The sequence below is a fragment of the Cyprinus carpio genome, chromosome A15 (assembly GCF_018340385.1).
Source record: "Cyprinus carpio isolate SPL01 chromosome A15, ASM1834038v1, whole genome shotgun sequence".
NCBI classification, from domain to species: domain Eukaryota; kingdom Metazoa; phylum Chordata; class Actinopteri; order Cypriniformes; family Cyprinidae; genus Cyprinus; species Cyprinus carpio.
In genome coordinates this window covers 6,960,977-6,987,418 of record NC_056586.1, presented here as the reverse complement: position 1 = coordinate 6,987,418, position 26,442 = coordinate 6,960,977, and the positions used below count along the sequence as shown (strand labels likewise).

The 26,442-nt window shown below is 36.4% G+C and overlaps 2 protein-coding genes across 2 annotated transcripts; one reads left to right on the top strand and one right to left on the bottom strand.

The window, feature by feature from the left end:
• Positions 1–5,424: 5,424 nt before the first annotated feature.
• LOC109089482 (olfactory receptor 6N1-like) lies at positions 5,425–6,363 on the bottom strand. Its single transcript, XM_042771853.1, has one exon. The coding sequence runs from the start codon at positions 6,361–6,363 to the stop codon at positions 5,425–5,427; it is 939 nt and encodes a 312-aa protein (XP_042627787.1).
• A 6,272-nt stretch (positions 6,364–12,635) lies between these two features.
• LOC109089661 (putative gustatory receptor clone PTE03) lies at positions 12,636–13,829 on the top strand. The gene has a single exon (XM_042771852.1). It carries the CDS (start codon positions 12,636–12,638, stop codon positions 13,551–13,553), a length of 918 nt encoding a protein of 305 aa, XP_042627786.1. The 3' UTR covers positions 13,554–13,829.
• The last annotated feature ends 12,613 nt before the right edge of the window (positions 13,830–26,442 follow it).

Sequence of the window (26,442 nt, the reverse complement as noted above, 5' to 3'; positions counted from 1 at the left end):
ATGTGGAGTTATTTTGTTTTTGTATTATTAAATATAGTTTTGTATTACGTAATAATGAATCAGGAGGAGTGTCATGATACATAAATTAGAGTAAGCGTAGAGTAAAGGGATTTTTGATTTCTCTTGATTTATACTATTTATACTAGATTTGTACTTGATTTATAGAAGTGGCAAATTGATAATTCTTGTTGTTATTTTTAATAAATAGAAATAAATATAGAACAGATTAATCATATTGCCAATAGACAATTACATTAATACATGGTTTGTCTATATTCTTAATAAATATTAGCTGGTTAGTTAAAATTAGGGCTGCAACTAACGATTATTTTGATAATCGATTAATCGGTCGATTATTTTTACGATTAATCGATGAATCGGTTTATGTACTTATATTTTAGTTTTTGCCCATTTTTTTTTCCCAAGTAAATTATTAACAAAGGGTCTTTATCATTCAACATAGACTTTTTAGAGATTTTAACCAATTTTGCATTGTCATATCCTCATCAAAAACATACCTGGAGTTGTGTTTTATTATGTTAGTTATCCTTTGTCGAACTCTTCTGCAATCAAAACACTGACCCATACATACTCTAGCAAATTTCACAAGATTTCAAATAATGTTTTCACCATGGCAGTCCTTAGGGCTCCTAAAGTAGTTTAACATTCCGAACAAAGCTTATTAAGGAATCTTTCAGAACATATTTGTCACGAAGAATAAGAATAAAACAGAATAAAATTGCAGTAAATTGCATTTTATTATTTTTTTCCTGTAAACACACAGCTTATACCTGGGAAACAGCTTTATAGCTTCTGCTGTGAAATTGTAAACAATCCTTCTAATAAAGTGCCAATGGCATGAAACCTGAATGGAACTCAAATTTTAAAATAAAATTTAAAGTAAAATCCATCAGAAGGTTGTCCAGAAAAAAAATTGGACACACAAAAAACCTGCTGTGTGAAAAAGAGCAGTGAATACTTAGAAAAAAAGTGCATTTCAAATACATTTAAACATTAACCTCTCTCAGTCAGTCATAATTAGGCTGCAAGACTGAATTATGAACTGGTAAACGACAAAGCTTTAAATGTTAATTGTTAAAAAGCATGTTATCAGCTTTTACGACTGCAAAACATTTGCAAACAACAACTACTGCAGAATCTGCACAAATAAAAGTCTTTGCACACTGTGATTGTCATCGGATTTTAAATATGTAGTGGTCCTTATAACAGTGCAAAATTCAAAAATGTAATAAAGCGATAAAATGTTAACAAAACAGCTTATGCCTGAACTGACAGGAATTCGACTACCTGTGGGAAATGAGGCAGAACACTATTCACTCATTTTTTTGAGAAAAACTTTGCATTACAGTGCAAAAAGGTCAACATGTCCAAATGATCAGGGCTTAACAGTTAGGCTTGCTCTCTTTTTAGAGGATATGTTTCCTGCCGCAGTTTACAGGTTACTCTTCTTTTTTGATGGCTCAAAGTAAAGTGCTCCCACACTTTGGATGACTTCGTCCGATTAGTTTTATCTTCCGCTTTTTTCTTTTTCTTTCTCGAGCTTACTTCACTGCCGCCTCCTGCCTCACCCATCACGCTGAATGCTGCAGAGACCCTGTGCGGGAAGCACGTGACATAAAACGAGGCCAGCCATTGGCTAGTCGCTACTTCTCCTGCTGTACTGGCTGAGTAAAACCTCCGGTGGCTCATTACTGCCACACTTTGGTCACCGCAGATTTAAAAAATGCACGAAATGAGCTGCTTACAGCAAATAAAAATTATTTAGCAACGAATCGATTACTAAATTAGTTGACAACTATTTTAATAATCGATTTTAATCGATTAAATCGATTAGTTGTTTCAGCTCTAGTTAAAATACTTAAAATGACATGAATATCCAACCGTATTGTTGATTATAAAGGCTAAAAAGCTAAAAAACTAAAATAATTTATATTTCATTGTAGATGGATATACAAAATTTTTTCTTGTCGTGTGGGAGTAGGTCTGCAAATGAGCAACAGTCAGATGAGAATAGAACGTAGACAGCCTCTCACACACACAATACCACTGTGTTCCCAAGATTCATTTCAGTCATTGAACCCTGACATTGTTTTAATTGTCTGCCAATTTCCCTGTACATTTTATAAGAAAAAGCAGTGGGATCGTCAAAGGATAAACACACAAATGTCCTGACTCCTGACATTATTGACACTCAACAACAGAAATTATTAACTGTCTTTCAGTCAACTGAATTGAAATTATTTTTTTGGTTTCTCAGAAAAGTCAGTGCAAAAAGTGAATGAAGTGGAGGCAGAGAAGATTGATGAAGGCACAGAGAAAGGGCAAGATCATGATCGAGGTGAGAAAGTGAACAGTTGTTTTGGATAATTTGTCTGGTCAGTTAATAAATACAAATGAAGTTAAGATTTCTTTAGTTACCAAACTATATTTACGTGATTGTCACAGTACAGGGACAGAGAGAGCATGAAGAAGAGAAAGACATGAGTCAGGAGAGAGAGGACAGACATACAGAGAAACAAATGTCAGATGAAGCACAGACAGCAGCTGCACCTTTAGATCAGTGTGACTTAGGTGAAAAGGACAGAGGCCCAAAACAGGCAAAATTACACTATTATCCCCAGGAGAACTTTGGCTTACAAAAAAGATCATTCCAGCCAAGCTGGTTTCAAACTTTTGCTTGGCTTGAGTACTCACAGAAGACAGATTCTGCCTACTGCTTTGCTTGCCGTGTCTTTGGTAAAAACTTGAAGCATGATGTATTTGTGAGTAGTGGATACAATAGTAGTGTACAGTGAATGAATCAGGAGGTCTTCATTGTAAAAAAAAAAAAAAAAAAAATCAACATTCCCTATTTTCTAGTGGTCACATCCAATAATTATTTTTTTATATACAGTGTTGTATATGGCTCAGTCAGTACTCCTACTCCCATATATGAAATACAGGGAATACAATGGAATAGTGGATTGCAGTAAGGTTAGTAGCATACCACCCTACCCTAATAGTCAAATAATATTTTTTTAATCATACCCTTATTGGGGGCTGAGCCCCCCTAAAATCAAAATCCTAGAATCGCCCCTGGCCCCACTCATCTGATACTGCTGCCGCAGTGCCCCGTTCATGTGATACTGCCACCGCAGTGCCCTGCTTAATTCGATACTGCCGCCGCAGTGCCCTGCTCATTTGACAGTGCCACTACAGCACACCGCTTAATTTGATACTGCCCTCCATCTGTCGTTTCGAGTTTCAGGCTTATTTAGCATTGGAGAGGACTATCCCTTCCAATGCAGTAGAGCCGTGGCTCCCTTCGGTCACAGTGAGATCCCAACGTCCATCGTTTTGAGCCTTCAGCGTCGGACGGGGCTCCCCCTTCCGGTGCAGCAGAGCTGTGTCTCCATTCGGTCGCAGTGAGAGCCCTCCATCTGATGCTTTAAACCACACCACGTATTCAGATTCAAGAGGAGCTCTCCCTTCGGTGCAGCAGAGCTGCAGCTCCCTTCGGACGCAGTGAGTGTCCCTTACCTGGCCTCCCATCGTGCCCCTCTTTTGGCCCTTCGCACACACTCCACTTTTCTTCATGGCGCATATATTTTTGGGGGGCTACTCAAAAGTTTCTGTCCAGCTGCTGTCTCATACCATTAGCTTCTTTTGGGGAGTTATTTGGGGAGCCCTCCCTCTGGACAGCACGCCAAATATGATACTAATTGCGCTACCATAGTAGTGCGAACTCGTGAAATGATGTTTAATTAACAAGGTTCGGGAGGAGCACAATCAATCAGTCTGGCCCAGCTGGAGCTCGTCAGCTAATCACCTTAACAAGCACAATACGGTATATATATATATATATATACCGTACCATATATATATATACCGTATTTCTCTGGGTTCAGGCTTTATCCTGAGCTCTATTCTGATATAACTACATTTTGTAATAACAATATGTATAAGAGTAATTGAAACCATATAAGCCAGGGGGTGGAGATGGGTAGGTTTAGTGGTGGAAATGGGATTCATGGGGTGGAGATGGGTAGGTTTAGGGATATGTAAAGTGGGGGGAATTGGATCTCGAGTTGGAGTTGGTGCACCACTGTAATACCTGTGTACTTACATGGTAACTCCTCAGGAACTGTCCACTTAATATAAAGTGTAACATTCTGGACCTCAACCACAATTTATATGTAAAGCCTTACTTACTGGCCGCTGCTGTGTAACATCAGAGCAATTACATGATAAATCTAATATAAAGTGTAACACTTTCTTTACCAAAAAGTGCTGTTAATCCTATTACACATTTGTACTTTCATCACCAAAAAGTGTTGTTACCAATGTCCTGTTACACATTTGTACTTGCACATTTGTACTTACACATACCATTCAGTGGGTTGTTAAATATGTGTAGTTACACAAACATTACAGCTCTAGATAATATGTACCAATGTGTACTTACACTGTGGTTACATACTATGTACACATCTAGTTACTATGTAAGTACACAGGTATCAGGGACACTTAATATGGGACCAACTTTTTTATTTATTTATTATACAATTAACAACAGCAAAAAAAGAGGCTTCAACACTCACTTGCTCTATTCTTTTCATATTCCATCTTTTTTTCTTTTTTATTTATTATATGATTTAAAAAACCTTGCTACATGTACTGCATTAAGCTAACTGAGACTTGTTATAGCACTTGCATATCATTGCTCTTTTGTTGTTTATGAGTGCTTCCATTGATCTCATTTGTATGTTGTTTTGGATAAAAGTGTCTGCTAATGTCAATGTAAATGTAAATATAACTATATAAAGATATGGCTAGTGCCCACACACTGGATTTTTGTACTTTCACCTCTTAACACAGGGGTGTCGAACTCAACTCCTGGAGGGCCGGAGCCCTGCAGAGTTTTGTTTTTATAGTATACATACCATGTAGTTTTCAAATAAGCCTGAAGGACTTGATTAGTTGGATAAGGTGTGTTTAATTAGGGTTGAATCTAATCTCTGCAGGGCTCCAGCCCTCCAGGAATAGAGTTTGACACCTCTGTCTTAACAGAAATTGGGTGCCTCATTCATCGCATACAGTCATGTTATATATTTTAATGAAACTAAAAAAGATTATACATATTGTGTGCCTCATTCATCACATACAGTCTATACATATGGTGAAAACTACATAATTCTGAGTATGGGTCAAAAAATGCAGAGCACTAATTCTGAGTATGGGTCACCATACTTGGCTGAATGTCACGTCACAAATTCACAACTTGAGAGAATCAAGTGTACAATTTATGCAATTGAATTTAATGAAATAGATTGATTTCTATAATACAAGTTGTTTTTAGAATTGCACAATAAAAATATAGTGTTAGAGTGTTCAAGATCTAAGATTTGAATAAGAAATATTTACTCATACATTCCTTTTTTTAAAAAACAGTCTCATTACTTCCTTTCGTAGTCTTGTCAGATTCAGTCCATAAATAAGGGGATTTAACATGGGAGGAACAAGTAGGAATTCCAGTGCCATGAAATTACGCAAACCTAATGGCAAGCTCTTAGAACCATAACGGGTGTACAGCACGTCAAACAGCAATGCAACACTCACATTGACCAATGCAAGCAGATGTGGTACACATGTTTGTATGAATTTGTTTCGGCCTTCTGTTGACTTTCTGCATTTTCCAATCAAGTGAATGTATGAGCAAAATATCAATACTGCATGTCCAAAATATATAATAATGATTACATATCCAATCACATTATTTACTGTTGTAGAAATACAGGAAAGTTTAACAACTGACCAGTTTTCACAATATAGCTTTTCAATACTAGAGCCACATAAAGTTAGCCTCGATGTTAATACAATTCCAACACACATGCAAAAAAATGGAGAAAGCCAGCAGAAAAGGATGCATTCCAGAATTCTCTGATTGGTCATTACTGAATGATACTCCAGTGGTCTACATATTGCCACATATCTGTCATATGCCATCACTGTTAATGTTGAAAAGTCACACAGAACAGATGAATAAATGACAAATATCTGAATCAAACATCCAACATAAGAAATCACATGATGCTGGGATAATAAATCATACATGAATTTAGGGTAAAATCCAGCTGTGCCATAGAGTCCATTGATACACAAATTACAAATAAAAACATACATTGGCTCATGTAGCTTCTTATCTGAGAGTATAGTATAAATTATGGTTACATTACACAACAAAATTAATGGATAATACACTGCAGTCAAAGAAAAAAACACAAATCTGTTTCCCATTGTTTCATTTAATCCAGAGAGTGTAAATACTAAGACAATGGACTCATTCTCCAGTGGTGACTGCATCTGGAATGATATGCAAGTCATATAATAATGCTTATTATAATGCTCTCATTAAGCAGTTATAATAAAATTATTTGTAAATTAATTTGAAATTAAGACTCAAGTTAAGTTTTATAATGATCATTGATATATTCAGCTATTTAGTCCTGTTAGCTAATGGAAATATTTAATACTCTAAAGGTAGCATACACTGGTTCTTCAGAATGACAAGCAATAAATGAAATGGTTAAAATCTTACCCCCATCTCCATTTGTAGGTTTGACCGAGTGTTGTATAAAGGGTTGATTTGGTCTGATATATATATGGACACTGGTCTCATGCTAATTGCCTTGTTTATGAACAGTTCTTCCCATTACTTTCAGTGCTGCAGTTAATTCATTATGCTATATGTTAATATCTAACTACACTGTAGTAACAACATTATATATTTTGTATGTTCCTCATACTTTGTATTACAAGTGTTTTGAAGCCATAAAATGGCTATTTCCTATGTAATTGCTATGTAATATGACATGTAGTTATGGCACTCACTAGCAGGGGTTTACGATTCAAAGGGTGCCGCATAGAATTTAAATCAAACTTCACTTATCAATACATATATGAAACACATGCATATACACCTATAATTACTTGCATTAACATCTATACTACTGGATGTTCAAAATGCATATATGAAATACACGTATACACTAATATGTAATCTATACCAACACATATTATGTTAGTAATGAATGCATACACAATTGTGAATTACTTGTGTATACATATAAACTTGATGCATGCATACACCTATAGACACTGACATATACATATAAACTTGATCCATGCATAACAACCCACAAAAAACTTGCGCAAACATACAAAATAAAATCACATTAATACAGTTCTGATGAGAAAGATGCATGCTTTAGTTTGTGTATACACATATATGCAAGTGATTTCATATGTGGATGTGCGTGAACTTTTCAGTGCAAACAGAAGGCATTTCAGTGTAAAAGGAATCCGTTTGAGTGTAAACGTCATGTGGCAACAGCATCTCGCAGCGGTACTTCCGGCAGCATCTCCAGATGCAGGGATATTTTAAAACACTTAACGTGGCTTAATACATTAAAGCAGCGGGTAACACTTTATTTTGCAGTGTTCCATTTTAGCAGTGTTCGGCAAGTTACTCTGAAAATGTAATCAAATTACTGATTACTCCTTTTAAAAGTAATCACATTACTGTTCTGATTGCTTTATTTAAAAAAAAATAAAACTTATTTAAAATAGTTCCAGTCTTCACCCACGCCCCTCTACATCCCACTCCAATTACCTAATATCCTACCCTTAACCCTAATTATTCTCATTCCTGCTTACTTACAAAGCTGCAAGTATCTTGTGGAAAGCAGCAGGTGGCCTGCCTGAAACTCATCTGACACGAGGAAGCATAAAATAAAAGGTTTTTAGTCTAGCTGCAGTCTTGGCACAGAATTGCTCATTGTATGGGACATGTAGCAGAACTTGCTGTGATGGAACCCAGATGAGCAGCTTACAGGCCCTCAGCCCTGTACAGAATATGGCAAACTTAAAATACATTTCAAAGCTTTCATAGTTGTCTTATTTCAGAATCATTCATTATTATTACACTTGACGTTTACCTACATTATTCATTGATTAGACTTAATGTTACACTCAGTGTACACCTACCAAATCTTACCTTTACCTTACATTTTGCATATACACTGTGCAGAATTACTAGGCAAGTTGATTTTCTGATCATATTTTTTGGTATATTTTACCAATTCCAAACCACATCAATCTTAATAACTATTCATTTTGTATTTGATCTTTTATAAGTGATATAATAATCTTTTTTGGCTCATTTTATCTGTAAAAGAAAATCTGCCTAATAATAATGCACACCTGAATATAAGGCGTTTTTCACTTCCAAGTTCCAGCCTCGTACTTTTCTAATGTGTAGCTAATTTATAAACGTTCACTTACCTTACTCCACTGTACAATTAAGTTATTAGACTAAATACTTAGTCTGATGATGGTCATCAAGTCAGCAGCTGTGTACTGTATGTCACAAACACGTTAATATACTTTTAAACATTTATAACTTAGTGAATGTTAACAGCACAAAAAAGAACTAACCAGCACCCACGCTGAGAGGTTTAGACTGCTCGACTGGCTGGGTGCACGTTCGTTCTAACATTACCCACGTTAACAGCGACGATGGATGGGACAATTTGAGACCATTTGATAGTCTTAAGAAATTTTCATTGTGCTTCCAATTTATAACATTTACGGTATTAACGTTCTTTGTCATTTCGCCACAGTTATAGCAAGCTATAAACAATCGTACAACTACTGAACTAGTTACCGGACGTGCCGTATCAGTTTAGCTGAAGTCGGATGACAAAAGGCGGAAATGCGAAGTATTAAAAGTGGGCGGGGCGGAATAAGGTGAATAGGCCAAGGGACCGATGAGTTGATGATACTGCACATGCGTGATTCAGCGTGAAGCAGACTGACACACAGCGCGTCTGAACAGAAACTGGTTCTTTTGGTGATTGATTCTGAACTGATTCTCTGCTAATGTTATGAGCGCAGGTAAACCGAAGGCTTGCATGAAGGGCAATCTGGCAAAACGTAAGTTTATTTAATAACAAATAAATCGTAATGGATTATGTATAGTAAGTGGATCATGGTTTCTGCGGTGATGACACCTAATTTATTTACTTCATATCTTCAAGACTTAAATCCTCGTATGCACATTATTGCTGTTACTGTATTTGGGTGCATTGTTGCAAAACTTAATTGTAAACTTTTCGTGAATATGAGGTTTTTAACTGACTAAAGTTATGATTACTGACTTTATATATTTGAATGTTTGATAGACTTGACGCCATTACGTCATCGCCAATGGCATCATTACGTCGAGCGTAAAAGAACAGGTGAACCGTTTTTTTCAACCGGTTTATTGAATCGAACTGTCCAAAAGAACCGGTTCGCAGAAAAGAACCAAACTTCCCATTAGCTGTGGTTGCTGACGGTCTTGTGAGGTATTTTGAATCATTGTGGTTTTATGAGCCTCCTGTCGGCAATGGCATGTACCCTTTCAGCCAGAGCTGGGCCATGTGTGGCAATGACGGCAGGGCGGGGATCCGGCAAACAATATGAGGGCCGATTGTTGGTGGGAGGAGTGTGGCCCAGATCAGTCAGGTGATATGTGGCCCAAATCAGGCTATGATCTGGCAGCATATTATGTGACCCATGATAAACAACATGCATGATAATGGTTAAATGATCACATACATTTTTAACGAAGTGTAGTATTGTTAATATGTAGTCTTTGAAATGGCAAGTCAAAACAGAATGAAACATTATCATTTCAAAATTAAGCAAATTAGTGAAGTGCATTAAACTGCACTTAATTAAAATTTTATTAAATTTTATATTATTATTCTTGGTACAAATAATCTTAGAATCCTTACATGAAAAGAGAGAGAGAGAGAGAGAGAGAGAGAGAGAGAAAGAGTGAGAGAGAGATCATTTAACCATCATGTAATAATTATTTGGTTTACCATGAGGCACATCATTATTATTAGTATGCTGTCATGCACAAGCATTAAATAAAATGATCATGAAAGTATTTTATTTTTTATTTAAATCCCTCTGTATCCATGTAATGCTTGGTGTGAGGAACAGAACAGATCCAAATTCAAACCGCATTCATCGGCGATATGTATCTCCTTCCTCTGTAGCTATAGTAACAATTTAAAAATGTGCCGTTAATAAGTTTTACAACAAGTTTTACGGCAGCGATATCAAACGCTCTTAGGCTCTCGCCAGTTTCGTCATAGATTGCGACATGCCGTGTTTCCGGTGATGCGTGTTTTGAATGAGAAACGCGCGCCTTAACAGAGTGGATTGGGATAGTATTTTCAGCGTTTAACAATTTAGATTATTCCCTGCTCCTCGCACTACTATTATATTCTGTCAGAGAGGACTGCAACTGCAATGTATCGTCATTTGGACTACTGTGGTACTGCTCTTTGACACACCTGTAATAAATTATTAAGATTAAGTTACACGTGTCTATCTGTTACATTTCTCTTATAGAATGCATTCTTTATATACTCACTCTTTATTGGTTGATTTGTTCTTTATAAAAATAAATAGAAAAATCAATGCAAAATGTTTTTTTTTTATTATTATTATATATTTTTTTTCATTGCACAGTTACATGATGTGTGAGTTTTAAGTCTGATTTTCTATTCAGTTTAATGTACTTTATTGGCATAGTTTGTGTGTACATTAATGTACAGATGTGGGCCGGATCTGGGCCAAAACTATGTTGCTGTCTGGTTTACCAAAGCATGTCACAAAATGAATAATTGTGATTATAGTAATATACAAGGCAATAATCTGAAATATTAAGATTCTGTATTCCCAGACAGCAATATAGTGTTGGTCCAGATCCGGCCCACATCTGGCCCGCATGAAATCCAACAAATCCAGCATGCTTGCTGTCTGGGTTCGGTCTGGGCTATATAAGGCTTAGGTGTGGCTCAGATTTGGAGATTCTGGTGTACTTAAGGCTGAGAATTGGCACCAATAATAAAACCTGTTTTGGCCCAGTTCAGGGACAGTTCAGGGTGATTAACTGGCTGAGATTCGGCCCGGTTATGGCCCATGTGTGGCCCTTGTCTGTAATCCAGTTCTGTGCCACTTCAGGGCCGTCATTCTTTGCGGCACTTGGGCCGAGGGAAAAGTGATTGTGTGGCCCGGATCTGGGCCAGAAGACATTTGCTATGTGGGACTATGAAATAGCAGGTGAGCTTACTGTTTCTGATTATATCTCATGACAAATGAACATCATAACATGGTCTCTCTCTTTGGATTATTGACTGATATTTAGCTCTTATTGAACTAAAGTAAAGAAGTCCCATTAAACAAATGACCCTGCAATACTTTGATATTGAAGAAAAAACAAGAAATATGTATCAGCTCAGGCTTTTAGACATGAACACTTATCATATGATCCTTAACAGTGGTGACAATACTTGTTCATACTTGTGCATGATGGGAGTTTTCACTATGGTGTTACCCAGCATGCATTGCAGCATGAAACATTTTGTTGATTGGCACCATAGTTGAGACTCCTATGCTGGTTTTTGATGTCTCTGTGTGTAAAAAAAAAAAAAAAAAAAGAAAAAAAAAGCTTTTGGAGTTAACATTTTTAAATACATTGCATAGATTTAAAATTCATTTACTGTAATGACTCTATAACTAGACAACAAGATTAATCATTGTAAAAAGGATCTACTTACTTGAATGTGTGTTACTTTAACAAGACACAACATCAAGGAAATGTTTATCACAATGAGAATACCCACATGATTTCAAGCACAAATAATTTTACATCATAATCATAATATTAGGAGGTGTGCATATGTCACACACTGCTAAATTATACCCAGATCAATATCACCACCTGCTGGCAATGGCTGTGAAAAGACATGATAAGATTACATCTAAAAATAAACAACTGAGAAAATAGGTGCAACCATGTCTACAAATCTACCATATCCCCTCAGAAACATTAAATATTATGTTGAAACTTCATTTAAAATAAAATGCCTTTCCAAAGGCTCACAAACCTAATTACTTGTGTTACCCACCACACTGCACATTTTCAACCAACACACGTTACATGGTACAGTCTTTTCAGGCCTAAAAGTATGCATTTTATATGTATTCTGAAAGTGTGTAAAAATCTGTGTTTTAGAAAAATGTTTTTGCAACAATAGCTTGCAGTTATTAGTTTTGAGTTACAAGAGTTTTACCCACTGTGCCACACAACCCATTTTAATGTTTCTAGTTAAGGACAACTTTTGAGGAGTCTGTGCTGTTTATGCAAATCAAGCCACAGCAGAGATGTCTCAAGAGACATGTTTTACACTACAAATAATAGCATGTACTGGTGACTCCTAGTAAAGCTAATTCTCTACACATGCGCTACATTATTTGTAGCTGAAGTGATAGCAGTTTTAGATTGTATCACATAAGGTATTTCTGGTAATGCAATTGCATGTATATTGTTTAACTGATTAAATAATTCATAAAGTACTTTATATTTACCTGATGCATTATATAATACGTTGTGACTGCAGTTATTCAAAGCTGAAAACCATGAAAACTGTTTATTATTAAGATACATAAAGAGCACATTAATTTTTTCTGTTCTCATCTTCAGGTCAATTAATCCATTCTTTGCTTAATGGAAAATGGAAAATAGAACATATTTTTACTTGATGTTGTTTGAAAATATTGGGTATATAAGATATGCTTTCTTCAGTTTGGGATTTGTTCTATTTTGTGCTATTGTATTCTTTAATACCCTTATTATCCTTGTAATATTTCTGGAAAGGACATTGCACCATCCCATGTACATTCTAATATCATGTCTGTCCGTCAACTCTGTATTTGGAACAGCTGCTTTTTTCCCAAGGTTACTGACAGACTTGCTGTCAGATACACACTCAGTCTCCCGAGAAGCATGTCTCTTACAGGCTTTTTTCATTTATTCATATGCAGCAAATGAAAATACAATATTAATGTTAATGGCATTTGACAGATATGTAGCAATCTGTAAACCATTACAATACAACAACATAATGACCCCCAAGGTTTTATCTGTTTTAATAGCTATAAGCTGGATTTATCCAATGATTTGTCTTGGTATTGCTGGTATATTAAATTCCAGACTGACGATGTGTGGTAACAAACTGTGGAAGGTGTATTGTCACAACTGGGAAATTGTCAAGCTTACTTGTGAAAACACTATTGCTAATAATGTTTTTGGTTTTTTCAATGTGACCACAACTCTCATCATGCCATTAAATTTTATATTATATTCTTATGCTAAAATTCTTATCATTTGTAGAAAAAGCTCACTGGATTTCAGGAGAAAAGCATATCAAACTTGTATTCCGCACATAGTGATCCTTTTAAATTTCTCAGTTGCTCTTTTTTGCGAGGTCACTTTGAGTCGGTTTGCGACTTTGGAGCTTCCTATAGGGCTGTCGATCATTCTTTCACTAGAGTTTCTTATAGTACCACCCATCCTAAACCCTCTTGTTTATGGTTTGAATTTCCCTGAAATTCGCAAAAAAATTATATGGATTATAAAAGCTTCCAAATAGCTGTAATAAATATATTTTTTAACAATATTTAATGATTGTATGATTGTATATCATGATGTACATTACATTTTATGAACCTGTGATCTTGAGACTTTGCATTTTACTGCCAGTAAATGTTTGCAACAATTATGTATTTATTATACTTTAAAATTTCTTACTTAGCCCTGATAACTTTTACATATAGTATAGCAATGCAATAGTAAGTGAACAACAACTTCCCCTTTTCAGAAACAATATGGATGTTTGTATAACAAAACAGATATAAACATGTCAAGAAAAAGCTAGTATTATGAACTCAATATAATAAAGAAAATGTCTCAACTTTGTCTTCTTCATTCACTTATTTAATAGTGTAACGTTGGTGGTCCAAAAGAACATTTTAATAAATAGATTAGCGAGATATGAATGATTGAAAAAAACAATAAATAAATTTGTTCTAAATTAAAATAAATTTACTTTGTTCTGGGAGCTGCAAGGAGTGAAATAATTTCCTTATGAAATTAACTCCTCATAAAGCCAAACACTCAGGAACTCTCGCAATGTAAAGGCTATGCCACAAAACAGTGGGCTTCGATCAACTCTTGTCAGATAGGAAGACCTGGAAGAAAGACCATTTACTCGTCAGCCCTTTCACCAAGGTACATGGTCCAGGTCACTAAAAGCTGACAGAGAAATGCCAAGAAGTTGCTATGCTTACATAAAATATCTTCAGAATTCATGATAGTAAACTTTTCATGTTTGGTATTAGTTTAAAGGTCTCTGTGTGATTGGTAAAATGGTCTCACTTCACAGTAGTCACTTGTATTATGAGAAATATTGAAAACCTTTGTAGAACTGTGTTCTGCTGAGGAGGAGGTGTGTCCCCCTTTAGGGGTCAGTGCGAATGTTTATCTGTCTCCAGCCAGGTGTGATCACCAAACTTAACAACCAAAGGGTCTTTTAGGTTTTTACAGCTGATTTGAAGATTTATTTTTTGTCTGGTCTGAGTATATAAGGGAAGTGACAAAACACTACTTGGTGATTCTGTAGTCAGATCAGCCCGTAGTGTGGAGTGTATTTCATACGCTCCATACTATGTATCTTCTAAGTCGAGTATACATTTCATTTTTATTAAACACATTGTGCCCATAGAGCACACTGTATAGTTGTTTGTTCTATTACATATGCGCATATGCTACCATTTTAGCCCATTTGTCTTATGTAAAATTAGGATAACTGTTACATGTGTGACTATGTTAAATTTGTTTGTCTCCTGTGTAGAACACTTGGCTATTTTCCATATAGCTACAGTAAACCATGTACAGGAGCAAGGTTGCCATGCGGCTAAAATGTGATTCATAATTGCATTATCTTTTCTAAATTGGCTTCTAATTGTTTCATTATGTAATTGGCATGATACTATTTTACCAGACTAATAATAATATGTTATAATTGATTTATTCTGAATTCTCCTGAAATCACTATGTGAGGAGGCCAGGATAGGTCAAACTGAAGGCTTGTGAATGATAGGAGCAGTATGCACGTCATCGGAGACCATATGATTTCTGTCTATCACTGATATTAGCAAGTTGTACAGACAAGGACTAAGTGAATTACACTTTTTGTCATAAGCAAGCAGTAGGTAGCAGGCAAAACAGGTATTAGTCTACACCCTCTGACTAACATCAGACTGGCAAATTTGTGAACGTAAGATCCACTAAGGCCAACGTGAGACTTAAAAGAGACATTAGGTCCCCAGTGAACGGATAATTGAAAGTATTGTGAGTGCAGAATAATCAAATATCTAAATTAACCCCTGACCGGTCACTCCCCATTTTCAGCATGGAGACACAAATGACATACCCAAAATTAAAAGATTGCTGCTCATGAGTCTTTCTTACTAGATACATAATCAACATATATTCACAAAGCTGACACTTTAAAGTTTACTGTTCAGGAATCAGAATTACTCAGACTGTTATGATAATAGAGACATATATGCTCAAACATGAAAACAAAAATAAAAATATTAAAAGCATATTTTTTAAATGTATGTAAAAAAAAATTTGATGTAGGATATGATTTTAGAAACATAATGAAGCTAAAGTCACAAGTCTACTAATGCTTCATTTTGATATTTCAGAACATAATCTAACAAACTGAATTTTATGAAACATTTTCTAAGACCATATCATGTGTGTTTTTAGAGAAGACTATTAAAAGGCTAATACAATTGATTTATGGCCCTTGTAAGCTGCCCTGTGCGCTATTCCCATGTCTGTACTGGCAACCTGCCCCATTCATGATTCTATTGTTGTCACTCGATGAGCCTTTCACACCTCCACCAGGTATGAGACATTATCCTCATTATTCTTTTATCATTATTCTTTTGTTTTATTCAGCCATTATTAGCCTTTATTCTGGCATTACAGGGTTTACAGTGGGTACGGAAAGTATTCAGACCCCCTTAAATTTTTCACTCTTTGTTATATTGCAGCCATTTGCTAAAATCATTTAAGTTCATTTTTTCCCCTTATTAATGTACTGTACACACAGCACCCCATATTGACAGAAAAACACAGAATTGTTGACATTTTTGCACATTTATTAAAAAAGAAAAACTGAAATATCACATGGTCCTAAGTATTCAGACCCTTACTCAGTATTTACTAGAAGCACCCTTTTGATCTAATACAGCCATGAGTCTTTTTGGGAAAGATGCAACAAGTTTTTCACACCTGGATTTGGGGATCCTCTGCCATTCCTCCTTGCAGATCCTCTCCAGTTCTGTCAGGTTGGATGGTAAACGTTGGTGGACAGCCATTTTCAGGTCTCTCCAGAGATGCTCACAATTGGGTTTAAGTCAGGGCTCTGGCTGGGCCATTCAAGAACAGTCACGGAGTTGTTGTGAAGCCACTCCTTCATTATTTTAGCTGTTTGCTTAGGGTCATTGTCTTGTTGGAAGGTGAACCTTCGGCCCAGTCTGAGGTCCTGAGCACCCTGGAGAAGGTTTTCATTTGGGATATCCCTGTACTTGGCAACATTCATCTTTCCCTCGATTGCAACCAGTCGTCCTGTCCCTGCAGCTGAAAAAACACCCCCACAGCATGATGCTGCCACCACCATGCTTCAGTGTTGGGACTGTATTGGACAGGTGATGAGCAGTGCCTGGTTTTCTCCACACATACCGCTTAGAATTAAGGCCAAAAAGTTCTATCTTGGTCTCATCAGACCAGAGAATCTTATTTCTCTGTTTTTCAGCAAACTCCATGCGGGCTTTCATGTGTCTTTCACTGAGGAGAGGCATCCGTCGGGCCACTCTGCCATAAAGCCCAGACTGGTGGAGGGCTGCAGTGATGGTTGACTTTCTACAACTTTAGTGCAGCAGAATTTTTTTTGTAACCTTGGCCAGATCTGTGCCTTGCCACAATTCTGTCTCTGAGCTCTTCAGGCAGTTCCTTTGACCTCGTGATTCTCATTTGCTCTGACATGCACTGTGAGCTGTAAGGTCTTATATAGACAGGTGTGTGGCTTTCCTAATCAAGTCCAATCAGTATAATCAAACACAGCTGGACTCATATGAAGGTGTAGAACCATCTCAAGGATGATCAGAAGAGATGGACAGCACCTGAGTTAAATATATGAGTGTCACAGTAAAGAGTCTGAATACTTAGGACCATGTGATATTTCAGTTTTTCTTTTTTAATAAATCTGCAAAAATGTCAATAATTCTGTGTTTTTCTGTCAATATGGGGGTGCTGTGTGTACATTAATGAGGGGAAAAAAATAACTTAAATATTTTAGCAAATGGCTGCAATATAACAAAGAGTGAAGAATTTAAGGGGGTCTGAATACTTTCCGTACCCAATATACCAAGCCACAACGATTCAATCCCAGTATACATTTACCCAACTATTATCAAAAGCCTTTCGAAAAAAAAACAACAAAACATTTTCTTATGACCTTGCGTGAATTATTATGACAAAATACATTATGAAGAACTGCACCTGCTATGTAGCTGCATTAGAGCTAATGTTAGCAATTATTAAAACACTTTTACTCAAAACTCCCTTTAAACCCCGATCGAGTGTTTGTAATAACTTTCTTTTGCGATCTAATGTGGAATTTGGTTGTTTATTGTTGTAAAATTATGCTATTTATAGCCTTTTATATAGCTGCACAAATTAGCATTTCAGATGTACATTTTCTAGATTGTTATAAAAATGCCCCAAATCTCAAGAAAATCATATACAAACCATATACTAACATTTATTATTTGGATATTTCGTGGGTACAGAGGTTTCTCTGTGTTGTTGTGGTCAGATATCAACACGGAAGTGTACAGGAAGTGCATCACAGGATAGGACGGGCAGGATGATGGACAAGACACGGACGAATCAGGTCTCTGTCAGTGGCACCGCGAACACAGAAGACTGAACACACAGAGACATCGCTGGGAGAGGATAATTATCATCAAATCACGTAAATCAGTGGAAAATGAATAGAAATCATGATTCTGTCTGAAGAAATATGAAGTAAACATCATTAAATATATCTAAATATTGCCATGTTTATGCAACTTTGGACTATAAACCCTTATTGACACTGTTCAGTGAATCTATGTGAACACAAATAAACCGCTGCAAACGTGACTGAATATGAATGCTTGGTGAATTTCTATTCTAAAAATGACTCATACATATGTATTATTTTGCACTCCTGACATAAATTACTGTCACTGCAACAATGTTTTATCAAAACAGTGGTCAAATATCGAAGCTAGAATCTTTAAACTTTCAACTGATGCACAGTTTCTCCATATCAAGTTAAGCCCTATTTGCATGGGACTAGTATTAAATAGTATTATTCGTGTGGTGCATTCGCACGGGATAAGCGAAGCCTGTGATTTTACTCGAAATTTACTGACTTATCTCCCGGATACCCGGATGTCAAGGCTTTGAGAGTCCCGTTCTATGGTTCAGATGGATTAAAAATATAATAATGATAAAATAAATTTAATAATTTTAATAATATAGTTTCTTGCGCTTCATTTACATTTCACCAGGTTAAAATAATATCTCAAGCTTTGCGCTTGATTTATTTTTAACACATTAACCTCAAAACCTTTTCAGCATTCTCTTTCTGCAAATTGTATGCTGTAGTGATATGACAGCACCCAAAATACTATTAAACGCTCCAACACAGCTCCATTCTTCGCGAAAGATGGATAAAAAGGTGCACAGGAAACAAAAACCTCGAAAAATGATATACGACCCGCCAAATCCAGGCCAAATCACAGAGATGTCGATTCGCACGAGAGTAATATTATCACAGGACCTCGGTGTTCGGCGAAATATGGTAGTTTTTTTTTGCGGGGGAATTTTTACTTTACAAATTATAGACAAGGCCGATTCGAACGGGATTAAGATCACAGACAACCTCCGCAATTATTACAAATGACTGGAGGTCACCAGGTAATAATAATCCTGTGCAAATAGGGCTTTAGAGAGTGTGATGTTTAACGTGCTGTTAAAGTGAAACAACAATAATCTGGGGCCGTCACTGATCTTTGAACACAAATGGGTTAATATACTATCAATATTTGTGATCATTAAATTTAGGCAATATTTCTAATTAAAAACTGATCACTTGAAATTGGAGTCAGATTGAACACGAAGCTAGACTAAAATTGAAACTAAGTCCTGATAAATTCAACAGCGATAGTTGTGTAGTGGTTTTTCATTAAAGATTCATCGATGTGTATTGGTTTTTCTTCTTGGGCTGGCGGGTGGATTCTTACAGAGCTGAGAGGGTGCATGGAGGCCTAGCTGGGACAAGTGGATTTTGTGAAGGGGCAAGTGAAAAAGAATTTTACTTGCCCGACCGGACAAGTAACCTGATTAAAATTTTAATTACAAACAATAACTAGGGCAGCACTGAAACTTTGGCAAGAATGATTCTGATTTTATTACTTTCAGTGTAAACGGTGACTAAAAAAAATGGATAATATTTTGACAGTATCAAGGTCGCATCAGTTGAGGCTTGTGCAGCCTGTCTGACTCGCGGAGAAATCAGAACTATAAGCACAACAGCACACACAAAGAAACAAACATGAGCAAACATAAAAAGATAAATATTCTATATAATATATGCAACAACACACGACCAAGAGTGATGTTTTTCCGACTTTCAGCTCGATTGCAAATGTGATATTGATTTTATACAACTTTAGTTTAATAAACAAAGTAATATTAACTGATTTACATTTTAGACACATTATTTTCGCTAACGAAAATAGTTTTAAGCTAAGCCACAGCAGAACAGTCGTGCATCTCCGAGCAACACACAACAGTCTTTTGTTACTGAATGATTCAACATTTTTGAACAAGTCAATGATTCAGTAAGCCATTCATAAAGACAGTCACTTGCTTCATTTATTGAATCAACGATTCACTCATTAAGACAGTTACATGCCATACAATTTCATATTTTCAGTAAGCCATTCATAAAGACAGTAAAACATTCACATTATTTATAAGATTTTGAGTAAATTAATTTATGGAACCCTTACTTCATTTTCAGTAAATTCTAAATGGCACTTGCAGCTTCTGTGTTTCCTCTGCAGTGGAAAGATGGAGTTTGTTGATACTGATTTCATTTGAATAGCAACAACCATATACTGTCTTGTTATTCTAAATTAATGTATTGATCAAATTTAAGAATTTGACGTAAATGATGACATGTATATTTAATCAGGTTAGGAAAATATTGTCCTCATAAAGTTAAAAAGTGTAACAGCAATCAATTTTTAGGCAAATATCACAAATATGCTGATTAAAGTAATACCTGATAGAACAGTCTATTGCTTCAGAATAAATTACAATTACATTTGCACAAAATTGATTTTTTTTTTCAGACAGGTAAGTTTTTTTTTTAATGAGAATGTTTGTTTTCAAATGTCAAGAGGTCACGGTTACATTTGCACCATGCAAGCCGCATTCTTCTGTGTCAGGACGCCGGACTCTGCAGTGGCAGATAAAAAGTTTGTTGATACTGATCTTCATTTGAATAGCAACAACCATGGATACTTGCTGTGAAGACTCTTTGGGCATACGATGGGAGATTGGGATTCGCGGCATCGGATGGATGAGACTTGCTTGCGGGCGGGCTGTTGGTTCCCGTTGTTGAATGTGATGCATAACTGCCTGTTTTCTGCTTTTCTTGGGACGTAACTGGTGGATTTCGGGGGGGGGGATGGGTATCGGAGTATGGAGTATTTGGGGGCGTAAATGATGACATGTACATTGGAATCAGGTTAGGAAAATATTGTCCTTCATAAAGTTAAAAAGTGTAACAGCAAATCACTGGTTTTAGGCAAATATCACATTGGCGGAAAAAAAAATATGCTGATAAAGTAATACCTGATAGAGCACTGATGAGACTATTGCTTCAGAATAAATTACATTTGCGCCAAAAAGAAAAACTTACTTTTTTCGCTCGGATGTTATGAGTCACTTGTGGAGGTTCGGAGGCGGCAGCGTTTGGTGGGGCGGGCATTGGTGTAGCCGTGAAGAGTGAGTAAGGGGATTTCGCTTGGAGAAGAGTGGTGAAGGCAACTGGGGGCGGGGCTGAGTTTGCCAAGCGTTTGCTTGAGCTGCGGGCCCAGTACTGAAAGGAGCGGGCTGCGGGGCTGAGTTTGGTGGCCAGTTCGGCCAGGCGTATGCTTGAGCCGCGGGCCCAGAGCTGGAAGGAGCGGGCGGCGGGGCTGTTTGCTGGCCAGTTCGGCTAGGCGAACGCCAAAGGAGGACGGTGGAGTACAGCGAGGCGTGTCTGTGGGTTTCCCTTTTTTATTACCCTTCTTGGGTATAGGGGTAGACTGGGGAGAGAGGTTATTAGTTTGCAGATTTGTATATAAATCATATAATTCTGCTTTATTCAACTTGCTTGAAGGCTGGACATCGGATTTGGTGGTGTGATGTCGTTGACTCGACACCGTCCATTTTTCTTTTGGCGGGATCGTAGGCCTGGCCGAGCGGTAAGAGGACGCCGGAGAGTCGACCGGGGGTCTCGCCAGAGGTGGCGAGGGTAGGCCTAGGCGTCTTGGGAGGCGAGTTGCTGCTCGCGCCGCACCGCGCCCGCGGGTTGGAGCCTGGGGCTCAATTGGCATGCCACACCGAGGAAGAAGTGGCTGTAGGCCCGGCTGGCTGCAGCGATGGGACCGGAGGGGAACTGGATGGGTCTTCAGACGAAGAATCTCGGTCTTGAGACATTGTGCTAACGAGCGGACCAAGATGCTGATAAACCATTAATGGATGGAGGTAAGTCGGCGGTATTTATACTGTGGTATTGATTACTTGATTGTGGTCCACCGGTGTTGATTAGGCTAATTATCTGACACGCTCCTCCCGAACCTTGTTAATAAAACATCATTTAATATCGAACCCTGCTTTGCATCACATATGAGGGATGGAAACTATGGAGTTAGAATTGTGTCTTTATTACATGCGAGAAAATAAAATATCTGAGAGGAAAAAAAAAGTTTGAGAGAAAAAGTTATCACACTGATAGCAAAAAAGCATTTCATGAGAGAAAAAAGAATATTTGAGAGAAAAAGTTTTCATACCAATAGCAAAAAATAATAATATTTGAGACTAAAAAGTTTTGAGAGAAAGTATTTTCTCATAGAACATAAAAAAAATAAATTTTTTAGAGAAAATGTTTTCACACTGATAGCAAAAAATATATATTTGAGAGGTTTTTTCAAAGTATTTTGAGAGAGTTTTTTTTTTCTCAGAAATAATTTTAAAAATTTCACATTTATATTTTTTTATGTTCTGAGAAAATACTTTCTCTCAAAACTTTTTTTAGTCTCAAATATTATTATTTTTTGCTATTAGTATGAAAACTTTTTCTCACAATTATTCTTTTTCTCTCATGAAATGCTTTTTTTGCTATCATTGTGATAACTTTTTTTCTCAAACTTTTTTTTTCTCTCAGATCTTTTATTTTCTTGCATGTAATAAAGACACAATTCTAACTCCATAGGAAACATTCATTTAATTTCCTGCAAGAAGCACAGGCGTTCTTGAATGGTTTACCTTGATTAATATTTGAGACTAAAAAAGTTTTGAGAGAAAGTATTTTCTCATAGAACATCTCCTGTTATTATCTCACGGGGGTGGCATAGTAAAAATTTTAAAGAACTCTCTCTCTGCACGCTGTCGTTTGGTCCCTGGAACGGCCTTTTCCAGCTTTGAGGCTCAGTTTCTTCACTTGGACTGGAATGGTCCTGTATGTCTAGTGGTGATTTACCGTCCTCCGCACTGCACTAAGGATTTTATACAGCATTTCACTGAACTGATCGGCAATATTGCCACAAATTACTATCGCTTTCTATTGGTGGGCGACTTTAATATCCATGTCTGCTGTCCATCTAACCCCTTATCACATAAGTTTCTTAATATTATCAATGCTTTTAATCTATCCCAGTAGATCAGTGACGTTACTCATATTCACGGACATACGTTGGATCTTGCACTCTCATATGGGCTTGATGTGACTGATATCTCCGACCATAAGCCTATATTATTCACACTGTCTCTTCCAGAGCTCTCTTATTTTTCAAATACAACTGTAAGTCTTTCTCGCTTCTACTCTCCACAGTTTAGCACAAATTTCAACTTGTGTTTTGCTGAATGTTGCTCACAGTTGCAGTTGGATCAACCGTTATCTGACTTGGATGCTGATCAACATCTTAGCCTCTTGAACTCTGCCTGGTTTAAGGCAGCAAATGTAACTGCCCCCCTTAAGCCTCACAAGCAAAAAACAAAATCTGTACTGTGGCAAAACTCTGATACCGTCTCCTAAGACAAAACTGTAGAAAGGCAGAACGTAAATGGAAACAAGACAGGCTGCATATCTCTCTTCAAATGTTCAGAGACTCTCTTACTTCTTACCAGACTGCAGCTAAGTCTGCAAAAGCTGCATACTTTTCTAACCTAATTGAAACTAATCACTCTAAACCTAAGGTTTTGTTTTCAATTATTCAATCTGTTACCAATCCTTCTGTTAACACCTTGCCTGTTGCCTCTGATGCTCTCTGTGAAAGCTTCTTGAGATATTTTAGTGACAAAATTACTAACTTAAGACTTGGTGTCTGCCCCACTTTAACTTTAACCATCTCTCCAATCATGTCATCTTCCTCTGCATTTTTGGATGCTTTTGAACCCATCAGTCTCCAGGAACTGAAGGAGGTGATTGACAATCTTAACCCTCTGGAGTCGATTAACGCGTATACGCGTTTTGGGGTATTTTCTCCTGATAACCCCGAAAAGAACTTAAATTACACTTTCAGTTTTGATCGTACAGATAAGAGCAATACATCAATCAAATCTGTAAAGGGTCTACTTTTTTTTTGTATACAGACATAATAAAAACAAAACTTTGTGCACTTATAAAATAAAGATAACAAACAAGGAGTGCTGTCTGCAGCCTTTGTCTGCGCTGATCTTCAGTTACAAATGCGTCATTAAAATGAACTGTAACTCAGTGAATACTCAACGAAGAGACATGAGAGAGATATCTATAGAAAGCCTGACATGTCTACTTTTAAACAAAACAAGTGCTGCTGAAAACAAATATTCTGTGATAAAGTAATCCATATGAAAACAACGCGATGTCCGTTTTTCACGTCTCCCTTCATTATCTTCTAATGCGACCACGCCCCCGCGCAGAGCGTGCTTTTGAGATTCAAATGTTTTACTGAAGCGCGCAGCTTTTGAATACGGCCACACAACAGAAGACAACGCAGCGAGACTGTTCTTCAAGTTTTTTATTTTACTGTTTGCTTCGCGATGAGAGGAATAAGACATAATTCACCCCAAAAAGATGTGATGTGGTTGAGGATTTGAGATTTGGATTTCCTCAGAAAAAAAGAATGAAGCACTTTATTCAGCAGAGATCATAAACATGAGTAAGTCTCTTTTTATTTATTTATATACTTGTACTAGTTTTCACATAACGTGTAAACATTTTACTAGTTAGACTTTTTCCAAAGAAAGTCTTTTTCCAAACTATAATTCCTGACTAAATGTATAATCAAGTGAAATATTATGAAGTTTCAATAACAATATACACTACTATACCATTCAAAAGCTTGATGTAAATAATATAAATGTAACAATAAATGTAACTGTAACAAATGTAACAATCATTGCTGTTCTTTCAATTTATCCCCCCTAAAAAAACTTAAAAAAAATATATTCTCAGCTCTTTTCAACATTAATAATAATAATAATAATAATGATAATAATAATGATAATAATAACAATATTTTTTTTTTTGTAGAAAATAAGATTGTTAAAAGGGATTTCTGAAGGATTGTGTGACGAGTAATGATGCAAAAAATTCAGTTTGAAAGTCAGCTTTGATTGTTCCTAATAAACTGTTTAACTGCACTCACAAGTGAATATTAAATTATGTTGTGGGATAATTAAATATATTCTAAATAAACTACAAACATAAATTATATACATTTATTTTGTCCTCACATTCTGTCTTGTAATCATCCCTCTCAGTGACACAGCTGACTGAATGGCTCATTATGCAGCTCATTATGCAGGTCTTTGTCTTCTCAGGTGTGAATTCATGATAGTTGACGCCTACTCGCATATGACTTTTACCAACAAAAAGTGTATTAGAAAATTTAAATCAATATATTGTTTTCTGTAAGTGAGTAAACAAGATGATTTTCACATCATTTAGAAAAAAAAAATTCTAGGCTACAAGCTCTAGTTCTCAAAATATCTGGGAACCAATTTTCTGTATGTGTTTTATTGCCTTATTCAAGTGATTTAACATTTTTAGTTTTTCACTAACCACGCATAACATTTTTTTTCTCAAAAACACAATCATGTACATACATGCTGCTCACATATTATTATAGCCCAGTTTGTGCTGATTACAGTGAGATTAGACTTTAGCCATTTAGATATTTATAAGAAACTGAAAAAAAAAGCACAAATGTCAGGGCATGACAAAACTTCTCCAGGCCCCAAAAATACCCTTAGACTCCAGAGGGTTAATAAAGCAGTTGTTTTAAGAGAAAGCGATGATTCAGTCCGTTTTGTTCAGTCGTAGTGCTATAGGCATCCGCCTTTTAGTTTTGTTCCAGGAAAACAGGTATGACTGTAACTGAGTGTTGTCATGTCTGGCTTTAAGAAATCATGAGGTCAGCAGCTTTTAACATCTCTTAATTTTCACAATTGTAAATGTATGTTTAGCTTAAATATGAGTTTTTAGTCAGTTACAAATGTGTCAGGCGTGAAACTTATATGTATTTTTAAATTGTCATAATAAAGTTACAGGTTTACGGTAGTTGGACGAACACTTGGCAGAGTGTTACTCAAACCGTCCTCTGTGTTATCTTTTAATAAAATATTCCATCGGATGTCATTAAGACAAATTCTGTAACGAAGGGTTAAAGCGACATTTTATTAAAACAAGCAAATTAACAGAAATCTCTAACATGAAAGCAAAAACTAGGAAACAAACCTCAAGGCCTAACAATTACAATTAGATGGGGAAATACTACAAGAGTGGCGAAACTGCGGTAAACAAATTCAAAAGAAAGAACTAACAAAATCATGGAGACATATAAAGTCGTTCTTGTTTCAAAGTGTAACCCTATGAAAAGTTTTGCGTTTATAACTCACAACGCTGTGATGGTCGCAGTAGCGCCTTTGAACACTAGGATAAAGTCAAAATATCTATAAATTTTAGGCTTACTTACCAGGAATAAGACTAGTGTGTGAAAGAGTTAGAACAATCATTTGTGTTTGTATTGTTAGACCGAATTGTTCTTATTACCTCTATAAATATTTGTATGTTTATATTCATTTATGGAACACTG

Excerpts from the sequence above, each read along its gene's own strand:
- LOC109089482 (XM_042771853.1), bottom strand. The coding sequence starts at position 6,363 with ATGCAGTCACCACTGGAGAATGAGTCCATTGTCTTAGTATTTACACTC.
- LOC109089661 (XM_042771852.1), top strand. The coding sequence starts at position 12,636 with ATGGAAAATAGAACATATTTTTACTTGATGTTGTTTGAAAATATTGGG.